At 40.3% G+C, this 26,676-nt stretch overlaps 1 protein-coding gene across 1 annotated transcript; it reads right to left on the reverse strand.

Annotated features, from left to right (window-relative positions):
* Positions 1-4,959: 4,959 nt before the first annotated feature.
* On the reverse strand, positions 4,960-26,331 carry LOC106538782 (DGAT1/2-independent enzyme synthesizing storage lipids-like). Its single transcript, XM_087707054.1, has 7 exons — positions 26,308-26,331; positions 23,203-23,519; positions 20,173-20,337; positions 17,958-18,151; positions 13,418-13,478; positions 8,815-8,954; positions 4,960-5,093 (listed from the first exon to the last, which is right to left on the reverse strand). Exons 2-7 carry the CDS (start codon positions 23,507-23,509, stop codon positions 4,989-4,991), a joined length of 972 nt encoding a protein of 323 aa, XP_087563180.1. The 5' UTR covers positions 23,510-23,519; positions 26,308-26,331; the 3' UTR covers positions 4,960-4,988.
* Positions 26,332-26,676: the final 345 nt, after the last annotated feature.

Genomic DNA, 26,676 nt, shown 5'->3' on the forward strand with positions numbered 1-26,676 from the left:
TATTGCGGGAGGGAGCCCTGCTCACTTTGTTACTGAACCTATTGAGATGTGGATGGGAACCCACCAAGAGACAATACGTTTTATTGTAGCCCCAGGAATGGACCGGCCCCTTATATTGGGATTGCCCCGGCTGCGTAAGTGGAACCCACATATAAATTGGAGGAAAGGGTGGTTATGCATACGGTCCACTACGCCCCCTGAAACGGAAGAAGGGGTTCCAGAACTGAATAAGTCAGACCCCAACCTAGCAGCCAGAGGGCAGGAAAAAATTGAATGGGAGGAAAAGATCCCGAAGGAATACTGGGACCTGAAAGATATTTTCAGTAAAAAATCTTCAGATAAGTTACTGTTGTGACTCAGCAGAAACCTCCTGTGAGTTGTTTTGGGATGCAGGGCTGACTGACTCACAGGAGAGGATAATGAGCAGCTGTTGCTCGTTAGGGTCTTCTCCTCTGGATAAAAGACTGATGGTGCCACTGCCACACCCTAGTTGCAGAAATCAACGTTCATTCGTTCCATTCCGTTCCTGTTCTAATCAAGTTCTCTGTTTGTTTGCAATCATCAAGAAAAAGGACTTGGATAAGTGATTTGATTTATATAATCTTGTTTTGTATTAGTTTGAGTGAAGACTTTTGCCAGAGCCTTTTATCTGTGTTTGTTTTGGGCTCGCAGCTAGCAAGAGCCGGGACTGATAAAAACATTCCTTTGCAAGCTGTGTGTGGCTTTAGTTTCTGAACGGGCAAGGTGGGGGTAAGAACAAGTTACCCTCACACAGACCCCCGATTGCACCATTGACATTCTCCCTGGTATAAAACTCCCTAAGCTTCAGATTTACTCAATGACCCCTAGAGAAATGGACGAATTGAGAAAATTCATTGACAAAAATTTAGAAAGGAGTTTCATTGAACCAGCTAGACCTCAAGTGGCTGCTCCAGTCTTATTCACAGAGAAGAAAGATGGTTCCTTTTGTCTATGTGTTAATTTAAAAACCTGAACGGGGTGTGCGTCCAAAATTTCTACCCTTTGCCATTAATGAAAGACATGCTGGCCCAGTGGGTAAAGGAAGGATTTTCACAAAGCTATATCTACAAGAGGCCTACTACCGGGTCAGAATTAAGGAAGGCGATGAATGGAAAACTGTGTTTAAGTTCCCTCTTGGTTGTTTTCAATTTTGAGTTATGCCATTTGGACTACAGGGGGCACCAGCTGTTTTCATGCAATTAATTAATGAGGTTTTACATGACCACCTTTACAAAGGCGTGATGGTCTATCTGGATGATATCCTTATTTACACGGAATCACGTGAAGAACACATGAAGCTTGTTCACACAGTTCTCAAAAAACTTCGTGCAGCAGAACTGTATGCTAAATTGTCCAAATGCGAATTCCATCAGGATAAGGTAGATTACCTGGGATATCGCATCTCCCATGAAGGAATAGAGATGGGCCCAGCGAAGGTCTAGGCAGTCACCGAATGGGCGGCCCCCTAACACGCAAACAATTGCAGTTTCTTGGGTTTTGCTAATTTCTATCGTCAATTTATTCCTTCTTTTGCCAAGATTGCCCTGCCAATTTCAAACCTCCTAAAGTCAAAGGGGGAGGCAAAAACCAGGCCAGGTAAACCTTCAACTGGACTATGGAATGGCAGGCTGTGTTCGAGAAATTAAAATGGCTTTTTGCAGCTGAAACACCTGGACATGGATTCATCTTTTGTGGTCCAGGCGGATGCTAGTGATGTTGTAGTAGGGGCGGTGCTACTTCAAACAAATGCACATGGGAAGTTGCAACCCTGTGCTTATACCTCTCGGAAGCTAACAGAGACTGAGAGACTATGGGCTATTTGGGAAAAAGAGGCTTTTGCTGTCAGATGGGCTTTGATGGCCTGGCATCATTTTTTGGAAGGGGCAAAACACCCTTTTGAGGTATGGACTGATCACAAAAACCTAGAGGCATTGAAAGCCCCCAGAAACTATCCCCCAAACAAATGAGATGGGCACAACATTTCAATAGATTCAATTTCACTTTGAAATATATCCTGGGAGGAAAAATTTTTAAGGCTGATGCTTTGTCCAGACTTCCTCAGTATAACAGTTCAAAGCTTAGTATTGTCCAACCTGTCATGCCAATGAGAAGCCTCGCTGCTCCAGTTGTCACCAGGAGTCAGACCACTTCCAATTTGGATGTCACGCAAGACCTCATTGCAAAACTCAAGGAAGCCCTTGAGGTTGATGAGTGGTTTCGCCAGCATACAAATGAGTGCACCATGAAGAATGGCCTGGCTTGGATTGGAGCTAAATTGTATGTTCCCACGACTATTAGACCCATCGTCCTTCAGTGCGCTCATGACTCTCACATGGCTGGACATTTTTGATTTGTAAAAACCCTGCATCTCATCAAAAGACAATTTTGGTGGCCCTCATTGAAAAAAGACATTGAAACTTATGTAGCTAGTTGCCTCACTTGTGCTGCTGCAAAACAACCGCCGGGAAAACCTCAAGGGTTGCTCCAAGCAGTAGCCCATCTTGAGGCACCGTGGAAGGAGATCTCTATGGATTTCATTGTTGAAAGTCAAGGGAATACAGTGATTTGGATTGTTACCGACTTGTTCTCCAAACAGGTTCATTTTGTTCCTTGCTCTAAAATCCCTTCTGCTAAATCCCTAGCTAAATTGTTCATTACACATATCTTTCGTCTACATGGGGTACCGGATCGCATCATCTCGGATAGAGGGGTCCAATTTACCTCCTGGAAACTCTTGGAAAGAGTTTTTGAAGTTAATAGGCTCCGCCCAGGGCTTAAGCTCTGCCCACCACCCTCAAACTAATGGGGCCTGTGAGAGGACTAATTCTGTACTAGAACAGTATCTCCGGTGTTTCATCAATTACCAGTAGGATAATTGGGTGGAATTTTTATCTCATGCTGAGGTGGCGTATAACAACTCAGTACACAGAAGCATGGGATTTATGTCCTTCAGAGTGGTGTAAGGACATGATTTTGTGCCTATCCCCAAAATACCTCGAAAGAAACTGCAAGTGCTGTCCCTTTCCGAGTGGAGCGACCAACTCCATGAGATGTGGCCTTTAGCTTACCAGGCACTGGATGCTGCACATCTGGCACATAAGAAACATGCGGATAAAAAGAGGGTGAGAGCGAGGGAATATAAAGTCGGTGATCGTGTTTATTTATCCACCAAATTTCTCCGGACCTCTCAAAAGTCTAGGAAATTGGGCCCAAAATATGTTGGCCCATTCCCAATTGTCAAGGTTATCAACCCTGTGTCCGTACGTCTGGAACTGCCTAAATATCTCAACCGTGTCTACCCGGTATTTCATGTCAATTTCCTGAAGCCGGAACGCACTTCTCCGTTGTGGGGTCCTTTGGCAGCTCCACCTGCCCCGCTCCTGATTGAGGGTGAACAGCATTTTGAAGTCAAAGAAATTTTGGACTCTAGGAAACTTAGAAACCGTGTTTAATATCTTGTAGCATGGAACCATTTCCCTCCATCTCATGCTGAATGGGTCGATAACTCCCATGTGCGGGCTCCTCGACTTCTCCTTAAATTCTACTCTGCCTACCCGGACAAGCCTTGAACTCGAATGATTTCTCTTTTCTTTCCCCATCCCTTTTTCTTCTATGTTATGTTGTTCGTCTGTTTGTCTCTGTTCTTTCGTTTCTGCAGAAGTAATCGTCCTTTTTTCTGGAGGCGGGCCGGATGTCAGCCTCTGTTTTGCTGCTTGCTTTTCAGCTGCCATTGAAATGGGGGGGGGAGGGCATGGTATTTGGGTGAGGGAAATAATCTGTGCAGGAGGACTGTTAATTGGGAGTTGTTCTCACCATTCATTTGTGCATGTGGAAGGAGGGGAGTTTCCCGCCAAGGCCAACTGTCCGGAATACCAGCCTGATGATTATTTTTGAAGTTGTCTTCCACCTGACAGCTGTGGAGATATATGATTGGACTATGGACTGGGGTACCAAGGGGAGGTGAATGAATCATGTATTGATATCTAATGCTTTCGCGCCTTTTGCTCAGATCCAGCTTTGCTTAGCTTTTAATTACTTATTAATCAGTAAAAGTACTGTTAATTCTACAAAGTGGAGTTGAGTGGTTTCTTTCTTGGTTATTAAGTGAAGGAGCAATAATAATATCTGCCAAATCTTGGGAACAATTTGATAGATGGATAAAAATGCCAATGCACTTTAAACATCTTGATGACTAAGTGACCAAACATAATAATTTATTGATCTGTATGGACTTCTCCAAACAAATGCATATTTTTGATACCTATATACTGAGTCAGTGGGTCATATAGACTTTTAATCAAATGGTGGGTTTGTACATTGATCTCATAAATGAATCTATTATTATGCCACTCTAAATTTATTCTCTCTGTGGAGTTGATTTCTTGTCTGGTCTCTCTGGTGAGACTGAGCTCAATCTTGTGAGCCTGATTACACTGTACCTCCTACTCCTATTTATATTTCAGCGAATTAGGCAGGTGTCTGAACCTTTTCCAAATAATATCTATCTATTGTGGATTTAAATATATATTTTGTTCCCTGTCACCTTGACAATGGAGCTGGCATAATTCACCAAGGCCATTTCTTAACTGTTTATACCAGGTGCTTGAAAAGTGCAAAAATCCGGATGGAAGAGAACAGGCTATCATTGAAACAAAACAAAACGAAGTTGCTGTTGTCCATCCAGACATTCCCATTGTCTTTTGGTTATATGCCATGGATGTGAGGATATAATATATAGAAAAAAACATACAGATGTGTCACTGGTCTATTTACAGCATGAAAATAGTATCCATTTATTATTCTGAAAAAAACACAGTTTATCAGAATATTGTATAACATGATTCATTGCATAGCCTAAGAAAGCAAATTATAAATTTCAAACTATTTTAAACATTTCACTGAGGATGGATGGATGGAAATGAATTATGAGAGGAAAATTCTTTAATCTATAATAAAATATAAAAATATTAGGCATCTTTCTTGTTTTTATCAAATCGTTCCAATAAAGCTCTTAATATATTTCCAGGTAGTTTCTGGTGTCTGTCTCGGAGATTTTCAATCGCAATCTTTGTCTGTTAAATACAGAAGAAGAATATGACAGCATAAAGTCATTTTTAAAAATACATTAACAGATCATCTCTCAGAAAGATTTTCTTATCTTTTCACAAGACTTTCCCATAACTTAATTTTATTGATCCATGTCTTACATTATTGAACCATAAGAATTAGTATGACCTCCTTTAAAACTTAGTCTGATCTTTCCTCAGTCTTTTGTCAAGGACAAACATAGTTTAGGTTTAGGTTTAGGTTTATTGGATTTATATGCCGCCCTTCTCCCAAAGGACTCAGGGTGACGTACAACATAAAAACACATATTACAAAAGTTAAAAGAGAGATTAAATAGAATATCCAAAAAATCCAATAGACATTTACAATGAGATTTAGAAATTAAATTAAAAATAACAATTAAAATTAATAATTTATTTTATTCAGGCCAGGCCAGCTTGCTGGAAAAGCCAACTTTTTAGGGCATGCCAGAAGGACCGGAGGTTGGGAATTATGCGAAGCTCTGGGGGCAGCTCATTCCAAAGGGAAGGCGCTCCCACAGAGAATGTTCTCCCCCCTGGGGGTCTCCAGCCGACACTGCCTGGCCACAAAATGGTGCCCCCCACTTCCAATCCCCTGAGTTGCAGTAGGATACCATGGTTGATGGTATCGAAAGCCGCCGAGAGATCTAATAGGACCAGGACAGAGGAACAACCCCCATCCCAGATCCACCAGGGATCATCAACCAACAGACCAATGTGGTCTCCATGCTGTACCCGGCCTGAAACCCAACTGAAACGGATCCAGATAGGCTGCTCTGTCCAGGTACTGGGGAAGCTGACATGCAACCACGCTCTCAACAATCTTCGCTACAAAGCGAAGGTTGGAGACCGGACGATAGTTGGCTAAAGAGGCTGGGTCCAGGGAAGACTTCTTAAGGAGAGGTATCACCACCGCCTCCTTCAAGGCAGTGGGAAAGAACCCCTCTCTCAATGAAGCGTTGGTAATCGCCTGGAGCCAGCCTTGTGTCACCTCCTGGGAAGCCGAAACTAACCAAGAGGGACACGGGTCCAGCACACAAGTGGCATCACTGACTCTTCCCATAATCCTGCCCATGCCCTCGGGAGTCACAGGGTTAATAGCATTTAAGATGACAATTTACACTGATTATCCTCACTGTTCTCAAATCTATTCCAATTTGTCTGGCACATTCTTAAATTGTGGAATCCAATAAAGAAGACAGAATCTGGAAAATTAGAACTGAATAAAAGTAGTAGCTTTTATAACTTGAAATTGTATTTGCCATTTTTGCAGCCATGACAGAGTGCTTCAGCATGTATTTCACCACAATGACATTTTCGTCTCCTACAGTATTAGACATGTCTCTAATTTCTTCCCAGAACTGTGGATCTGAATTCAAAATGATTGAACAAATGAGACTTTCTGGATTAAATTGACATGATTTCCTATAGACAGAAGATAGATCAGAGCTTCTTGTTACACAATATATGTTAACTGATAGTACAGAGTAAATGTATGTATTATACTGTCCTGAAAGCTGCAAAAATCATCTTGTTTTGGGGAAAGAGTTGTCTTTCTAATCATTTTTTTATTCTGTTGAATTCTGTCTGATTTTCAGAAACTGAAACAGTCCCTGCCTGCAGTTTTCTTGTCAAGGTTTTTCAGAAGTAATTTGCCATTATGTCCTTCCTAGGGCTGAGATAAAATGTCTACCTAAAGTCACCTCACTATCTTTGTGCCTAATATGGGATTATAGCTCTCAGTCTCCTGGCTTCTAGCCGGATGCCTTCTGTCTCACTTCTCTCTCCCACCCTTCCTTTCACCACCATCTTTTTGTCCTTTTTCTTTCTCCCTGCACCTTCCCTGTGCCACTACAATAGCCATGGAGATAAATAATACTCCCTTCTCAGGAATGTCCTATGTTTTGAAGATTGTGATCCATAAAAATGTTTGCTGTAACATATTGTTAAACTCTCTTCAAGTGTCTCTGTTAAATTTGTGCCACAGTTGCGTTGAATGTCTAAGTTGCATTAACAGAGAGATTCAGTCATGATTATGTGAGGTACTAATGTCACTCTATAAACCCTTAGTAAGACCACACCTAGAACACTGTATTCAATTTTGGTCACCATACTATTAAAAAGATGTTGAGACTCTAGAAAGAGTGCAGAGATGATTAGTTGACTGGAGGCTAAAACATATGAAGAATGGTTGTAGGAACTGTGCATAGCTAGTCTAGTGAAGAAAAGGACCAGGAGTAACATGGCAGCAGTGTTCCAATATTTGAGGGGCTGTTACAGATAGGAGGGGGTTAACCTATTTTCCAAAGCATCTGAAGGCCAGACAAGAAATAATGGATGGAAACTGATCAAGGAAAGATTCAACTTAGAAATAAGGAAGAATTTTATGACAGTGAGAACAATCAACCAATGGAACAGCTTGCTTTTAGACATTGTAGGTGCTTCATCACTGGAAGCTTTCAAGTAGAGACTGGACAGCTATCTATTAGAAATGGTATAGGGTCTCCTGCTTGAACAGGGGGTTTGACTAGATAACCTATAAGGTCCCTTTCAACTCTGTTATTATATTTCTTTAAATGCATTCATTGTGTTCCAGTTAGGCAGAGTCCTATACAATTGTTTGTCAACTGCACATTGGATAAGCATTTTTGCCGGAGATCAAATCCTACAATACCCTGTTCAATAGGTGCTTCCAAAGTCATGAAGAAGCCTTCAGAGTGTTTCAAAAGGAAGAATTTAATTCAGTGTGAATTCACTGGAATCCGGCCCATTAGTTTGAGACCATAATGGGTTACTTTGACAAATGTTTTCCTGAGAGTGAGGCTTTCTACATTCAAGCAGAGGTGGTATTTAGCTGGTTCTCTCTGGTTCAGGCGAACTGGTAGCAGCATCTGAGGAAGATCTGCCTCAATGTAATGTGCAAGCACTCCACATGCACAGAAAGTGATGTGCATGCACAGGCATGGTGCGTGCGCTCACAGTTGCAAACTGGTAAGGAAGGTAAGTGAATTCACAGAATTAGTTGATCATAACAGGTAACTGTTTATTTGGCAAGACTTCTTAACAAATCCATGTTTTGCTACCCATTACGTCCAAACTACTTAGAGATTTAGAAATTTATGATCTGCTTTAGTCTCTTTCCACATATTTATCTCAAACTAACATTTCATGTCATCATTTTGTTTCACTTTTTTTAGATACTGATAATATTTTCCCTTCTCCAATCAACTCAAACTTTGCTTATTTTTCAATGAATGTAATTATCCAAATATCTATATTTAGTGAATTTAATGTCGAATAAATGTAAATATATTTAGAAGAGATATATCAGAGAGGGAAAACAGAAAAAAAAAGGATTATCATTTTGGGATTGATGTCACACATCTGCAAGTCAAGGGGAGAGATATGGAGAGATGTAGATGAGCTGGAGATATTGATGAAAAGGACTTTCCTTTTCTATTAAAAGAGTTTTTAACAAGTACAATGCAATTTTTTGTGTGGTATTATTCAAAGTCTTAGTTTCAATTAGTCTTTTTCCTATTTTCACCATAATCAATAAAAGAATCATTGAAAGAGGGAATTTGGACACATGCTGTTTGAAATATATAAAATAACTATAATCTCTGACTGTATTTCAAAACTAAAATGTTATGCAGAAAAAAAACAATATTTTTAAGAAGTGACTTTTGGTGAAAAGTTTGCTTACTTTTTCAGCTAGCTCCTTAGCAGTTAGATTTGGGTCATACGGGATGGGTTCTCCAATGTAGGTGCGGAGTTTGACAGGAAACCCACCATATATTGGGAGACAAAGAAATCGAAAGTGCTCATACAGCCATTTTGATAAACCTGTAGAGGAAATAAAACAAAGTGGAAGATAAAATAATTAATTCATAAGGATGTGGACATCTCTATTTTTTTTTTAAAAAAGAATGTTATGTTGCATCTTAAAATTGGAGAAATTAACTATGATGTTAACTTCTGCAGTCCTCTTCAAAGTTGTAGAATGTGACCTTCAGACTGGAATATTTATCTATGATACTGAAAGAGGGGAAAAGCCACAGCAAAATAATATTTAAATTAAACCCAAAGGGTCAGCTGAGTGGGGAAAACATTTTCTCTGCTGTTGTGGCCAAAAACCACTCAAATGATGGATGAATCTGTGATGCCAAGGTGGCAAATAAAACACTGTGAAAAATGTGACTGCTTCTATTTTGGGTTTTGCTGCTGCGCTATCTCCTTTTTTTTCCTTCCACCTTCCCCATCATTACAGACTTTTTCAGAGAAATAGGTCTTTTTATGTGAGATGTCCTAAGTAGGATAATTTGAGTATCGCCATTTGTACCTTGAGTGAGAACTCTGGGTTGATTTGTTTGATGATTCATTTGCTGGATGGTTCAATTGTTTGATTCATGTGATTTTCTTTTTGCTGGTCACAATATTTTCAGGAATGTTCTTCAACACCAAAAGTCCAAAAAGTGTCAACACTCTCTCTAACCTGTTTCTCCAAAGTCAAAAAGCTAGAAACTGACTGATCTTTTTGCAAGGTATTGCCAGTATCTAGGTAATTGATATGTAAACTTTCCCTCCTACTTGTTAAAAATAGGAACAACATTTACTATTTTAAGGGATGGGTTTCAGTCAGTTCACACCAGTACACTAGAACCCATTCGTGAAATTTAGCATATCTTTTGGAACCTGTTCATCTGGGGCAGACTACTGGAACGCTCCCTCCCATCTGGCCCCCCCTCGCACAATACCCCCGCCCATCCAGTCACTGCTCACTCACCCCGCCTGCCCGCACCATGCTTTTCCCACCCGGCGCTTACTGATTGGCTGGCTCACCAATTGCCCCACCTCTGAGAGGCAGTGGGAGGGGCTTTCTCTCATGCCTTCTTTCTTTCTCCGAAGGTGTGGGAGAAAGCCCCCCAACATTGCCTGAACATGTGAAGGAAGGAAGCTGCAGGCTCCTTTGCCTCGACTACGCAACCTCCTTTTGTATTTTGTATTTTGTATTTATTGCACATTTATAGGCCGCCCTTTTCCCTGAGGGGACTCAGGGCGGCTTACAATCAAAGGGGAAAGGGAGTGTAGGACAAATACAAAAAGAGGTGTGAACAAAGGTAAATTAAACAGTAAAACACAACATTCACTCAACATTCGGGAGGGGCGAAAGTAGACTTATCCCCAGGCCTGATGGGCTAGCCAGTTCTTGAGGGCTGTGCGGAAGGCCTGGACGGTGGTGAGGGTACGAATCTCCACGGGGAGATTGTTCCATAGCGTCGGAGCCGCAACAGAGAAGGCTCTCCTCCGAGTAGTCGCCAGTCGGCACTGACTGGCGGATGGAATACGGAGGAGGCCAACTCTATGCAATCTGATGGGACGCAGGGAGGTAATTGGCAGAAGGCGGTCTCTCAAATAGCCAGATCCACTACCATGGAGCGCTTTATAGCTGGTGAGTAGGACCTTGAAGTGCACCCGGAGATCGACAGGTAGCCAGTGCAGCTCGCGGAGGATCGGTGTTATGTGGGCAAACCGTGGTGCGCCCACGATCACTCGCGCGGCCGCATTCTGGACTAGCTGAAGTCTCTGGATGCTCTTCAAGGGCAGCCCCATGTAGAGCACATTGCAGTATTCCAGCCTGGAGATCACAAGGGCTCGAGTGACTGTTGTGAGGGCCTCCCGATTCAGGTAGGGCCGCAACTGGCGCACCAGGCGAACCTGGGCAAATGCCCCCCTGGTCACAGCTGAAAGGTGGTGGTCAAAAGTCAGCTGTGGGTCCAGGAGGACTCCCAAGTTGCGGGCCCTTTCTGAGGGGTGTAAATTTTGTCCCCCCAGCCTGAGTGATGGTATGTTGGTCAAATTTTTGGGAGGAAAACACAACAGCCACTCGGTCTTGTCTGGGTTGAGTATCAGCTTGTTTGCTCTCATCCAGTCCTTAACGGCCTCAAGACCCCGGTTCATCACGTCCACCGCCTCATTGAGTTGGCACGGGGCGGACAGATACAACTGTGTATCGTCCGCATATTGGTGGTATTTTATCCCGTGCCTCCGAATGATCTCGCCCAGCGGTTTCATGTATATGTTAAATAGTAGGGGGGATAGGACTGACCCCTGCGGCACCCCATAAGTTAGGGGCCTCAGGGACGATCTCTGCCCCCCTACCAACACCGACTGCGACCTGTCCGAGAGATAGGAGGAGAACCACTGCAAAACAGTGCCGCCCACCACTATCTCCCGCAGTCGTCGCAGAAGGATACCATGGTTGATGGTATCGAAAGCCGCTGAGAGGTCAAGGAGAACTAGGATGGAAGCATGGCCTCCATCCCTAGCTCTCCAGAGATCATCGGTCAATGCAACCTAAGCGGTTTCTGTGCTGTAACTGGGTCTGAAGCCAGACTGGAAGGGGTCAAGATAGTTAGCTTCCTCCAAGGTACGCTGAAGCTGGAGAGCCACCACCTTCTCAACAACCTTCCCCACAAAGGGGAGGTTGGAGACTGGACGATAGTTATTAAGGACAGCTGGATCCAAGGACGGTTTCTTCAGGAGGGGTCTCACCACCGCTGTCTTAAGCGCGGTGGGGAAGTACCCCTCCCGAAGAGAGGCGGTAACAACCGCCTGGATCCAGCCTCGTGTCACCTCACTGCTGTTGGCAACCAGCCAGGAGGGACACGGGTCCAGTACACAGGTGGAGGCACTCACAGCTCGCATAGCCTTGTTTTATTTTCTGTCTCCCTACTTCATTCGTTCAGACAGCAGAGAACGAAAGGAGGTCGTAGCTGAGGGAATATGATCCTATAGCTTCTTTCACACATTCGGGCAGTTGGGGGGGGGGCTTTCTCGCACGCCTTCGGAGAAAGAAAGAAGGCATGTGAGAAAGCCCTCCCCACTGCCCAAACATGTGAAGAAAGGAAGCTGCAGGCTCATTTGCCCTCGACTACGCGACCTCCTTTCATTCTCTGCTGCCCAAACGAGTGAAGTAGGGAGACAGAGAATGAAATGAGGTCATGCAGCTGAGGCAAAGGAGCCTGCAGCCTCCTTCATTACTTCCTTCCCTCAGCATCCACCAAAGCGCTGCCCCTGCTCAGCTGCCATCACTGCTGTCACATGCCCTCTGCATGCCTGGCCTTTGGCCTGAGTGGTAGCAAGTGATAGTGATGCAGGGTGGCTGGTGGTGGTGGTGGCTATTGCTCCTGGGCTAGCTGTGAGTCGTGCTGTTTGGCGGGCAGCGCCCCGACTCCTCCTCCGCCGCAATTACCGCTGCGCCACCTCAGCAGCAGCACCTCTTGCCTGCAGAATTGAGGCAGGGAAGAAGATCAAGCGACATGGAGCCACAGACTCCCCCCTTTTCCCTGCCCCACAGCTCACCTCCTTGGGTGGGACCAGGACACGCGCAGACTGAGTGAAGTTTGCGACCAACTTTAAAATAAATGAAGCTGTTTGTGACTAAATGAGACAGAGAACATAGAGAGATGCAAGGGAACATGGAGGTAATCTAGTCCAACCCCTTCCCAAGGCAGGAGTTCTTCCTTTTCTTTGAGAGCTGTCAGCGGCAGACATGAGGGAAATGGTGTGTGTGTGTGTGTTTGTATGAGAGAGAGAGAGAAAGAGAGAGAGAGAGAATGAGAAAGAGAAAGAAAGTTGGAGAGAGAGAGATAAGAAAGAAGAAAGGAAGGAAGAGAAAGAAAATAAGTGGGGGGAGAGACACAAGAAAGAAAGAAAGAAAGAAAGAAAGAAAGAAAGAAAGAAAGAAAGAAAGAAAGAAAGAAAGAAGAAAGAGAAAGAAAGAAAGAAGGAAAGAAAGAAAGAAAGAAGGAAGGAAGGAAGGAAGGAAGGAAGGAAGGAAGGAAGGAAGGAAGGAAGGAAGGAAGGAAGGAAGGGAACTTATGATCACAATTGAGCCCAAAATTTTGGTTGCTAAACAAGAGCGTTGTTAAGTGAGTTTCACCACATTTTCCAACTTGGCCGTACTCACCCAGTCACACGACCACCAAGCCACTCCTACCCAATCACATGATCACCCAGCCACTCCCACAAAACAGGCCACACCTACAGAATCAGTTCTAAAAATATTTGAAACCCACCACTGACTGTTTCCTTTCTCTTTAGACCATCAAGTCATTTTGCCTTTATGGATAGCTGATCTTAACACCTTTACCTGATTCAGCTTTGACCTACTTCATCTCTCAACTGATTCACAGGCATTTACACACACACACACAGACACACACACACACACAGAGGGGGGGAAAGCAAATACAATGATTGAGGGTTAAATAATTAATTATATAGGAAGGCATCCGAAAACTCACTTGTGTTTCCAACTGTCCTGTAGGCTTCACGGAGATTTTCTGTAAACATAGGGATGATTGGCTAGAAAGAAAAATACAGGGGGGAAAACCCCCAAGAATAAAAACTGATATGAGAAAGCATTTTGGTTTAGATTGGAGCTGTTAAGGAAAACCAGTTTTAAGACAAATTGGTTTTGTTTATTCCTGCTCTTCTAGAATAAATGCCAATGTTATATATTAATGGAATAGGTATTATAATATGTTGAAACATGTACAAGTTGTTGACAAGATTTCCATAAGATAATATTTACTGACAATGCTATATTATAAAATGTTCATTTTAAAATGGCCAACTTCATTATGGTTTGTATGTTCTGATGAGCTCTGCAACTAGAAATTGTATTTATATATTTAGATATAAAGGTAAAGGTTCTCCTCGCACATATGTGCTAGTCTAAGGTGACCAGATTTTAACACTGGTAAAGAGGGACACCATTGACGGGGGGGGGGGCTGTTCTTGATTTAAAAAATTTTAAAAATTGGGACTTTTTAAAAATGTTGTGGGATGCGAGACAAATTGTTCACATGTGCATGCTCACATTTGTGAACCTGTAAGATTCACCACTGGCCCTAAGTCATTTTTTTTTTAGTGCTATTGTAAATTGATTAGTCATTAAATGAACTGTTGTAAGTCAAGGACTACCTGTACTGTTCTAAACAAAAAATCTGTAACCATATATCCCCATAACCATTAGTCTGATCAGCCCTTGTAACATATATCACAGCCTTCAAGATGGGGACATCTGCAATAGGAGATCAAAAAAGATAGTTTTCAATTATAGGCTGGAACCAGCATCTTGACTATTCTGACTCCCAACAACCCTACTTCATGTTAATATAAAGAAATTAGGTGGATACAATTACATATTGAATTCAAATTGACTTACAATCGTTTGTGTGTGTGTGTCTGTGTGTGTCTGTGTGTGTATATACATACGTACACAGTATATCATATACATATAGCATTGTAAAAGTGAAATTTCCACCTATGGTCACTCATATACTGGGTTCCTAATTTTATCTAAAATTCCTGTTAATTTTAATGGTTTTATATTGCTGTTTTATTGTATTGTAAGCTTCTCAGTATCACTTTGGATAGTAAGATGAGTGGCATATAAATTTAATAAATAAATAAATAATACTCATTGACTTATCATACCTATCTATAGATAAGCGCAAAAAGCAATTAAACAAGCATTTTCAAGAGGAGAAAAGTACCTTGAGTCTAAAAGATAACCTCTTGGGATTAATCGCAAAAGGTTTGAATGTTCTGCCAGTTTCCTTTTGTTTTGAATTATGCTATCCTGATGGGAAATAGTCTTCAAAACATGTAATTAAATATAATGAACAGAAATAGGATTTTAAGTACTTTTCTAAAGATAGAAAAATATATTGCTCCTGAAAATCTCTTTATAAACTGTTTATCAACACTAAGGTACCCATAGCTGTAGTTTCATAGCAATATGAAAACTTTATTTCATATTTTTTGAAATTGAAATGATCCCCAACTAATCAACCAAGGCAGAAATGTATGATATACTAATAAAGAAAAATAAACCTCAATGGAGTCAATGGGAATTGTTTTAACTAAGTGAGCAGAAGATTAGTCCTACTAAGAAAACTCATGAATTTGGAATACAGAGTATAGAATTCATATTCTATATTGTGGCAAACAGAGCTATTCCTATCAGCCATGAGAATGTTACAAGGCTAGCATACTGTGGACAATTTCTCCCCTGTTTGCTCCCACAGGCGCTTCTGCTATGCATTTCCAGGATGACCAGAGGCTAAAGAAAACAGGAATGTCATACATCACTGCAGAATATATACATAATATCAGCTGCTAATCCATATCTCACTATTTCTTTGCATCTGATAATTTTAAAAAAAGTGCTTTTCCAAGCTTAACCAGAAAAAGACAAGCTCCACCTTTGGAAAACAATATGCCTATGAATGAAAATGTGTGTGTGTGTGTGTGTGTGTATGTGTGTGTGTGTGTGTGTAGTATGTATGATGTATGTATGTATGTATGTATGCATGCATGCATGCATGCATGCATGCTAATCTTGTTGTATTTGGGTCTTTTCCCATGTAAGATTGAGTATTGGATGCAGACAAGACCATTAATATGAGGGTCTTGTCTGCATCCAATACATAGCACTTGTTGTTTTAGAAATTAAATTCCCCCTCCCATCAATACAAGAGTTCATCTCATTAGCAGCAGGGATGGTTAAATGTTACATCGGAAGATTGATGGGGTATTTTAGAATGTAATCAGCTAACAAGAGTATACAACTAAAAAGGCAGGCATGCCAAGTGGCACAGGACAGGCAAGAATTTACCAAGGGCTCGACGCACTCCCCTCCTCTCTGCCCACCCCCTCCACAGCCCCAGATGCCCACTGCTGCTGCGCCTGAAGCATGGGAGCGCTCACCAGCCGGCAGAACGCTGGAGTGGAAGAGGTGGATGTCAAGTCCCGTCCAATTCCCTCTACAGATACCCCCCGAAATCTGGTAAGGCGAGCGAGCAGGGGGTGGGGGGAATATGCGAGAGGTTTCCAGGGAGTCCTGCATGGCAGGGTTTTGCGTGCGCTCCATACTCTGAGTTGAGGGAATGGTGAGCTCATTTCCCTGCCCATCCACCCGCTCACTCGCTATGCTACCCCACCCATGCGAGCGGCAGCGGATGGGCGGGGGAGCGATCGATCGAAGAAAGCGCCAAAATTAAAAAGCGGGATCTTTTGAGAATGGCCCGGAACGCGGGGCAAATTATGAAAAAGCGTGCCTGTCCCGCCAAATGCAGGACGTCTGGTCACCTTATGCTAGTCATTCCCGACTCTAGGGGTTGGTGCTCATCTCCATTTCAAAGGTGAAGAGCCAATGCTGTTCAAAGACATCTCTGTGGTTATGTGACCAGCATGACTAAACACCGAAGTCACACGGAACACTGTTACCTTCCTACCAAAGGTGTTTCCTATTTTTTCTACTTGCATTTTTACATGCTTTCGAACTGCTAGGTTGCAAAAAGCTGGGACAAGTAACAGGAATTCATCAACAGGCCCAGTGTCTTAGCCACTGAGCCACTGGGTCCCTTATATTTAGATATATAAGCTGCCAAATCAAAAGATAAATGCATTTAGGTAGTCCTTGATTTATGGCCATAACAGAGTCCTAAATTACAGTTATAAGTTGTTATAGTTGTAAATGAGGCACCCATGTGACCAGAAATACATTTATGGCTTTTTCTATGCAGTCTATGGAGATTGTCAGTCATCCAGTTCATGGTTGTCCCAAGGACTGAAGAAGCTTGTTGGATGAGAAGTGAAATGTCTTCAAGGAAAAACAAAGAATGTCAGTTGCGTCTTGAAAAACACCTTTGGGACTTTCATGGCAATCATTAAACAAACACCGCAGTTGTTAACAAATGCTGCAGTCATTAAAGGATTACTGTTTTTGCTCAAAACTAGTAAAAAATGTCAGAAAACAGCAAAAAAAAAACCTTTATAAACTGGATTCATGTGACTGTGGAATGATGTGCTGAGTCCTAAACAGGTCATCAGGCCATCACATAACTTCAGAGAGAAATGTGACTATTTACATTGGAAGATATGCTTTACAGGCTAGAAAGCACCCATACCATGACTGTCACAACTTTGAACAGTGATAAAGTGATGAATGGTTAAACAAGAGCTATCTGTAGCATTGAAACAGTGAAAAACAATAAAAGTTCCATAATAGCAAAAAGTTCCATAAATTACAGAGCACTGGACAGAAAAAACACCAATCAAACATTTTTCACATGATGGGTTTACAAATTACATTGCATTCTGTTTCAAAAGCCAATTTGTTACACCTTTTCTAAAACATGTTAAGGTTGGGCCAGAAAAACCTTCAAGAGGATGATATTGCAGATGACAACAGAGAGAGCATGGCTTTGAGATCCCACAAGGTGGCACTGGGTAATCACCTCTTTGCTCTCATAGGACAGGTAAAGATAATTGCAGAAAGGCAGTGTAAAAAAATAGATTTAAACCATCTATGCCAGGGGTGTCAAACTGGCAGCCCATGGACCAGCTGTGTGTCACATGCAAATGGGAAAATGTCACGTGATGGCAACGTGACCTGGCAAGTTTGATCTATGACCCATTATCTATGGCTTTACAGAGTACAAGCAGCATGGTTTGCATTCAGAAGCCAATGTGCAACTCCTAGAGCCAAGGAGTTAGAAGGGTATAACAAGGTGCTTGTTGAGCCACATTCTAGATCAGGGTCTCCAACCTTGACAACTTTAAGCTTGGAGGACACCTTTACTTTGCTGGCTGCAGAATTCTGGCAGTTGAAGTTCGCCAGGCTTAAAGTTGCCAAGGTTGAAGATCCCTGTTCTAGACCATCTTTAGCTTCCAAGCCAAGGCAGCTCCATCTAGAACTCTTAGAGAATACTGCACATATTAGTAAAGTGCATTTATAGATCAACATGACCAACATAGTACATGATCACTTACCACTTTGTTTTTTAAAGCCACTTTAGCAAATCCCGTACGGGTACTCCACTCCAGATTGTAGTTTTCATTACTAAAATTTTGCTCTCTCAATCCACCAGGTGCTATTCCTAATAAGTAGCCCCTATTCAGAACATCAGCACAGAATGTTTGCTTGCCTTCGATGCAACCTACTATATCAAGACATAGTTTTATACCTGTAAAAAATGGAGGAAATAAACTATTGTATATGAATATAATTTATACCAAATATATTATCCAAATATCTCAAAATAGAATTGGGGGTAGATAAAGGGTGAGATACAGAATGACAATGTCTGTCCTTGTTTCAACTTGGACAACAGTGTGATTGTTGGAGTTGTTTTCAGTGGAATTCATTGTTAATGCTTCTTTCCCCAGTTTTACTCAGGGATTCGGGAGCAAGACATAATGAAGGATACTCCTTACATTTTCTGTTCAATGGAAACCAAACCAAACAATGGTTAGAGAGATATAGAAATCTTCTTTGTAATATATTTTTCTTGACATAGAAGTTGACTTCTGACAAGTTCCTGGACAAATCTCAGCAGTTTTGTTGGCAAAATTTCAGAAGTGGTTTGTCATCACCTGTTTCCTAGGGCTCAGATGAAGTGACTGGTTCAAGATCATGCTTGTCATTTTGTGTCAAAGATGGGACTAGAACTCATCGTCTCCCAGTTTCTAGCCTAGTAACATAAGCACTACACCAAAGTGCTCTCCTGACATATGGTTAACTACAGGTCAAGCAAAGTCAAATTCTTTTTGGAGAGCAGCAGATTTTTTTCAGTGACTTTTTCTCTCTTTCTCTATCCCATTTATAATATGGTGAATTCATTCAGTTTCTATAATGTATGTATCTTCGTATGCAATTACAGTGGTACCTTGTTATTCAACTGTTTTGAAACTCATCAAATTTGGTACACAACACATTTTGATGTGAAAATTTTGTACCCGTATTTGTTTTTCGTTGGATACTTGACACTCAAGCTAGAAATTGTTGATGTTGTTTGCCTTATGACTATTATATTATGTCTCATGAAAAAAATTGTTTGATACTCATTGTTTTTGGTACTCTTTGTGTGTCCCAAAACCAATTAATGATGAATACCAACATACCACTGTATAAGAACATATTTAGATTTATTTAAACCAGCAGTTGAAATCAAACTTTCTAGGACAAAATCAGAATTTCTTGAAAAAAGAAGCATTCTCTTTATTATTTCTTCTTGCACCTTTGGAGATGAAGTGAACACATTATTTTGAAGTGCCTTTTTCTCATAAAGGAAATCTTCTGATAGCTGAACTGGTCCCTGTGGTCAGGGGTGAGATGACTATTGCCATCCAGTACTTCTTTTAATGGAAGAAAAATATGAAATTTCAATTTGGCTTTTCCTTCTTGGAAGTAATTTGTTTTCCAATGGGGCAAAAACCCTTAGTTCACCTAATCTTGTCTAAACAATAGTTTAAATAACAAATCCCCATTTGATCCCCAAAGAAGAAAACTGAACTGCCAGTCATTGGGCAAGCTATTTGGAGACATTCAAAGAGACTTTTTAAACTACTATAGCTACAGTACTATTGAATACCACATGTTCTAAATAGCTTGCAGATTACAAAAGAGAACAAGTTGCCAATCCAAATCTTAATAAGGTCACTGCAGGATTTTGCTCTTTGGACCACACCATTCTTGGATAAAGAATATCTTAGCTATTCTCAATCTTACAATCTAGGACCTAACCAGATGATAGGTTAGAGCTGCCTGGCATGCTGAATACAACTTACGAAGTTTTAAATGATATTTAAAAGATAACAAACTAAAGCTAGTGGATTATAGCTGATTTTCTGGATCACAAGTTGCAAACTTTTAATAGTCCCTTTAAAACATTTTGCATATCTTTGAAGACATGCCAATTGTCATATGCTGGCATCACACTAGAAAAATGATTTTTTAAAAAGATTTAGAGTAATTTGCTATTATCTACAGTAACTGCTTCTTGCAGCAACCATTCACAGTTACAACAGCAATGAAAAAGTAATTTTGCAACCAGTCCTTACAGATTTGTAAAGCAAAAGAAAGCTGAAGTAAGATTATAAATACAGATAATAAATACAGTAATTTAGCTACCCTTTTAGCTAACCAAGTTGCTAGTCCTAATTGTAGTAACTAAAAGAGAACCATCTTTAATTTTAAATACCTTACCTGGTATTAAATAAAAGAAACAATGAACCACAGATTGGATTGTTCTTCCAGTCTTTGCATAGACTTTAGCTATAAGCATGATATAGTCAAAAACTACGGCTCCATGGTAATAAACAATCAGTCCAGGTCCTTGGGGTAGATTCTCCATACCGATAACCTCATAACCTGAACAGAGTAATTTTTTGTTTGTAGAGGATTCATGGAGATAAAGTAAATTCATTTATAACAGAGAAAATACATAGTGCAGGGTAGGATATTTTCTTAACCAGATATTTTGCGACCTCTACCAGCAATTTCAGGCAGCATAACCAAAATCTTTCTAAGAATACTGGGAATCAGGTTCTAAACATATCTGGCAGATTTTTAAAAATGCTAAATTGTAACACTGAATGGTTGCTGCAAGAGGCAATTGCTGTAGATAATAGCAGGTTACTCTAAACCTTTTTTTTTTAAATCACTTTTCTATGTGATGCCAGTGTCTGACAATCATGGGCAATTCTGACAAGTGGGGAGAGGGTAGAAGCCACCTTGCAGCCATTCCTTATCAAGTCCCACAGAGTTAGATTTTTCTTCTCTCAACTCTGCCCAAAATGGCCACAAGCTCCAAACTGAACTTGTATTATTATGAAAAGTGTGGCAAAACTTTTATTATTTCTTGTAACATGCTTCTGTTGTTCTGCAGCTTTATTCAATTTTGGAAGAAAGTAATAAGTGAGATGGGCTAGGTGTATGATTGGTCTGTACAGCACTTTACCAGTAACTCAGATTCAATAATCCCATGATTATTCACAAGCAAAGTCCTGACTGTGAAACTGTCTTTGATTTTGATGAAGTAGACAGATTGTTCTCTGGTATGTTGTTTGGCATCTGATAATTTAATTTGTGTACTTCTGGCTCTTACCTAAAACATGGATATGTATAGGGGCTTATTCTCTGAGGTGCCTCATCATAAGAAGGGGTGGTACATGGAATCTTGAAGGAAGTTTGGATATACTCCATTCTCAATCCAATCATTCTTTTCAACTATCTCCCAGCATTGAACCTACCCAGAGGTGGGTTCCTACCAGTTCGACCCGGTTCAATTGAACTGGTAGTGGTATGCCGGCTTGGGTCACAAAACCGGCAGCAACCCAGGCTGGCCATGCCTCTCTGGTCCCCGTAGTTGCTGCCGCCATAAATTTCTATTGACCTGTGCATGTGCACCCAGCGCATGCGTGCAAAGCATGCACACAAGCAAACCGGTAGAAACACTGGCTAGAACCCATCCCTGGACCTACATTTAAAAAGAAAATGTTGAAAATGTGATTGTAGGCCCAGCTATATAGCACTCTAGTAGAAACAGATTGTCTATACTACTGACTCTCAACTAGTCAGGGTCAACATTTAATGTTTGCTCTTGTGAATAACCCTTATGTAGGGCTGGAAGGAGATAGTACACCCCTCCCAGACCTTTAATAACTATTTATATCCTTCTTGGCTGGTTGGAGATTGAAGGTATTGTACTGAAGAGATTCCACTTCTACCTTCCTTCATGGGCAATTCAGGTCAGTAAGGGGGAAAGAATATAAAACTAATTCTGGAGGTCATCTGTCCGTTTTGAGTCATGTATCATTAACATTGTTATGAAACCCAATTGTACTTAGAAGCTGTGCAGAAGACTCTACTATTAGGCAGCCGTCATAATCATAATTGAGCCTGGAATTATGATCATAAGTCATAGTGTTCATTAAGGGGCTGCCATGTGACCACATCCGAATTTAACACTTTTTTTCTGACAGTTGTTAAACAAATCCATTTTATCCAATGAGCATTTTTTGCCAGAAAATGGAAGTAAACTTCAGCCAAAAAAAAAATCCATCCCAAATGCTGGAATTGGTTTGTAAGTAACTTTTAGTGGATTTGTTGTAACTTTGAATTGTTGCTAAATCTCCAGTTGTGAATCTGGAAGGTTACCTGTATATTGACTCACTATCAGGACTTAGTTAGGATGTGGATGGTACAAAATTGAGTGACATTGAACTCCAGCAAGTTGAAGTTACTGTTGTTAGGTTAAACTTTCATGGATAGAAATATTCAATATCTGAAATGTTGGCTCTAGAATTTAAACTTAAATTTGACACAGTGTTTGTGTTAACTAAAGTTGTCCTAATATATTAAGCCGAGGTGGCGCAGTGGTTAAATGCAGCACTGCAGGCTACTTCAGCTGACTGTAGTTCTGCAGTTCGGCTGTTCAAATCTCACCGGCTCAGGGTTGACTCAGCCTTCCATCCTTCCGAGGTGGGTAAAATGAGGACCCGGATTGTTGTTGGGGGCAATATGCTGACTTTGTAAACCGCTTAGAGTGGGCTGAAAGTCCTATGAAGTGGTATATAAGTCTAACTGCTAACTGCTATATTTTTCACCAGTTATAACTTCATTTCTTTTTTATTGGTTTTAATTGTGTTAATTAAATATTTTTAAACTTTAATACAGAAACATTTTGATTAGAAATTGGGCATGAAATATTTTGCAGTACTCTAAATTCCTAATGATGTATCTGAGATTCATTGGTTATTCCTCCTTACCTTACTGTTTAATTTGGCTTTTCATTTGACTATTATAATCACTGTGATTATCTTTGCAATCTGTTTTTCCATTGTTTAAACTTATATCTGTATTAATATTATTAATTTACTTTCTTGAAAAATTGTAAGAATATCTCTCTCACCTCCTCCCACTTGATCAAGTATCTGAACTTCATTGAGATTTTGATGGAACAAGGAGATTAAATCCCAGCAAAATGGAGTTATTGTTTTAAATTTATTTAGGTTCTCTGACTGCTTTGGGGCTGACTTTATTATATTACCACTTATGACTATATTTATGCTGTATCATTTTGATGCAAATATAAAATATACAATGCGAGTTTCACACAGCACATTGTTTCAAGAAATATTAGACAATCTGTGGGCCACATACAAGTGAAGACTCTGACTGGAATATATTGTCTACCTTCTTGATTATCTTGAGACTATTTAAGTAACTACTTACCGTGCCATATCTTTCCGCATAAAATCACCAAATTTGCTATGCAAAGCTTTGGTTTTTTCCATATCTCATCGGAAAAGTCTCCTTTTATGTTATACTTTTTCTTCCAAATATATAAACAAAATGTGCATGCATAGCAAATTAAAACAATGCCTGCAATTACATAATAAATAAGCAGAAAAAATACTAGTAATAGCAGTAGAGGCTGAAGTACAGTGTTCAGAAAGTCCTCCAAGTAACCAAAACCAATCCAGTCTTTTAGCATGTGAAGAAACCATGTCATAGATTCATATTCAGATGTATTCAACATAGTAGCTTTCCTTTCATTCATGTCAAACGGGGGGGGGGGGGAGAGAAAGAGAGAAAATTCTGATTTATTTTGTGGAAGGAAAATGGTGTTATTTATCAGCTTGTGTTACAAACAGAGACAAACTCATCATTATTCCTGTCAAATTAAATTCATAATTTTTAAACCATTTTATTGCACTTTATTTTTATAGGTTCTGTTTAACCCTCCTCTTTCATAAATCCATGAAAAAAATCCACTGTAAAAATGCATAAATCCACTGCAAAAGGACTCCACCACTACAGTACTGCTACTATTCACCCAAAAACAGCACCATGATTTTTGGGGGTGGGGGAAGTGCATCTTATGGAGTGAAAAATATGATAATTACCCTGAGATCCTTCTTCTGGAATACTTTGAAAAGCTATTGAGATTATCTCCATATTATATTTCACACTTATTGTAATCTTCTTAATATTATTGATTTGTGCTACAAACAACATGATTGACTTTATGATCTCCTGTCTTTCCATTTCTTATTAGGAAGACAACTACAGTAGAATCTCTGGTGACTAACGCTTCTGACCACGACCAAATTGGATTCTGACCAAAAAATTCACAAAACTTTTTAATCTAGTCACAAACACATACTCGGGTGGTGATCAAACACAACCATGGCTGATTTCCCCTTCTGTGCCACTTTTTTTGTAAGCACCAAACAGCACTGACCTCACATGGCCGCTACATTAATTTTGCATTAATTTTGGTTAGGTTTGGGTCATGACCAAATTGGGTTGTGACCAAAGTTATGGAACAAATTATGGTCGTGACCAAATGTTCTACTGTATTTGCTTTATCTATTTTTTTTCTGCTCCAGTGCTGCAATTACTAAATACTAGATTATCCAAATATACTGTTGTCTATTAGCTACATAAAAAGTTACACCTACAGTATATCTTCGTGAGTACCGTATTTTCATGACTATAAGCCGCACTGAAAACCCTAAAATTTGATCCAAAACCGGCAGTGCGGCTTATAACCCGGTGCGCTTTATATATGGAAAAAGATCTCCCAGCTGCTTTCGCGGCTTCCTGGAGCGCCAAGAACCTTCGCGCTCTTCTCCGCTCCTCGCAACTGCAATAGATGTCCAGAAGCGGCTTTTGGGGCTAATGGGGATTGGATTTCCAGCTCGATAGCCCCTGCCGCTTCTGGACGTCTATTGCAGTTGTGAGGAGCCGAGGAGAGTGTGGAGAAGAGCGTGAAGGTTCTTGGCGCTCCGGGAAGCGGGAGAGGCGCGCGGTTTGGTTTCTCCTCCCTGGATGTCGCAGTAGCAGCCCCAAACTCACTGATCTCAGTGTTTTTCGCATCGGGGTGTGCTGCAAGAGCATGCCCCGATGCGAAAAACACAGAGATCGGTGCGCTTGGGGCTGCTGCTGCGACGTCCAGGGAGGATAAACCAAGCCGTGTGCCTCTCCCAGCTGCTTTCGCGGCTTCCTGGAGCGCCAAGAACCTTCGCGCTCTTCTCCGCTCCTCACGACTGCAACAGATGTCCAGAAGCATCGGGAAACGTGCGGCTTATAACCCGGTGTGCTTTATATATGGAAAAAGTTTGAAAAATTAACGTTAATTGATACTGCGGCTTATAATCTGGTGCGGCTTTTGGTCGTGAAAATACGGTATATAGGTTAACATGAATTGATATACCTAACCTGTTAGGGCAAGTAGATGTTCTCAAGGAACGTCGCTCCACAGATAGGTTGGGCTTGTGTATGTGGTTTTTTTTATTAATCAAAGATTTAATTCTGTTTCAAACATCCATTTTTTCTGCTCAGCATAACCAATTTATATTTTCATGAAATATACTATGATAAGTTTTTATATTGAAAATCAGAAATAATTTCCTTTGTAGAAAAATGGCAAATTAAATTGTGGGATTATACATCAACATAAACAATAATTTTATCTTTAAAAATAAATTTGATACAGAGTTTAATCCCATTCTTTAATTCTACAAACTATTTGTAGATTATAACACATGGACCTTGCCTCTATTCAAAGTTTGGGTATCTTTGAATATAAGGTTTTAATATCTAAATTATTGTTTGATTCTTTAAAGAGGAAAATAATGTTTGTATTACACAGGCTTTTTTGTTATTTTTAAAAATTTCTATCACATTATAGTGATGTTTGATGTTAATTATTGTATAGTGTTCATATTTAATAATGTTCTAAAGTCTTAAAATAATACAAGATATTTTATCAGCATCAATGTTAATGTTACTTTGAAATATTTCTTCAATCTTATATTGTTCATAAAATTAAAATTGTTTTTCATTTATTTTTTCTGTTTTTAAAAATCTTACTATAATAACGCTAAATTAAAAATAAAAAAGAAATCTTGAAATGTGAACAATCTGAACATATCATATATCGTTGTATAACATGGCCTTCTTTGCAGATGGTGATGACGGAAAAAGTCAGATGTCTTACCATCTTACTGTCAACTCATAAAGCATTTGCACATGTTAAGACAATCTCTGATAAAAGGACTGCAACAACCCAGCTGAAAAAAAAATCGAACCACAATCCAGTGATGTAATAATGGATGTGGCAATTCACCAATATCTGGAAGCTCACCACCAGTTATCCAAGCAAGAGCATTTGTTTTTCTAAGATGCCTTGATCTCAGCAGAATAATGACAATAATAAAAGTATGGACAAGCAATTCCCATTTGCTCTCCACCTTTCACGCATGCAAGGCACGCACATACAGACACATACACACACACACACACACACACACCATATTTCTTTTTGCTTACTATTTTTTGAAAAGCGTCTTTTGCCTTCAGTCACTTCATTCAGCTAACAGCAGCTTTTTCTTTTGATTTATGATGTCATTTATATTCTTGTATCTATTTCCTGCCCACCTAGAGATTATTTCCACACTAGAAGGTGGAGACAAGCTTAAGGTACCTGCCTAAACTAGCTGAAAATTATGGTAGAGTATCATTGTTCATGGTTGTATTAAAGCTATTACACCCACAGTGGAGCCCATTTTTCTTATTGCACCATTGCAGAAGATTATGATGGGTCATAAAAAGTCAACATTCCTCCCTGCTTATCCCAGCTTTATTTCTAGTCAGTTCTCTACACTGGATAAAACAATGCCTCTTTAATCCATGCTCTAT

Source organism: Thamnophis sirtalis, unplaced genomic scaffold (genome assembly GCF_051295495.1).
Source record: "Thamnophis sirtalis isolate CommonGarterSnake01/CBP01778 unplaced genomic scaffold, rThaSir2_p1.2 scaffold_2, whole genome shotgun sequence".
In the NCBI taxonomy this organism is placed as follows: Eukaryota; Metazoa; Chordata; class Lepidosauria; order Squamata; family Natricidae; genus Thamnophis; species Thamnophis sirtalis.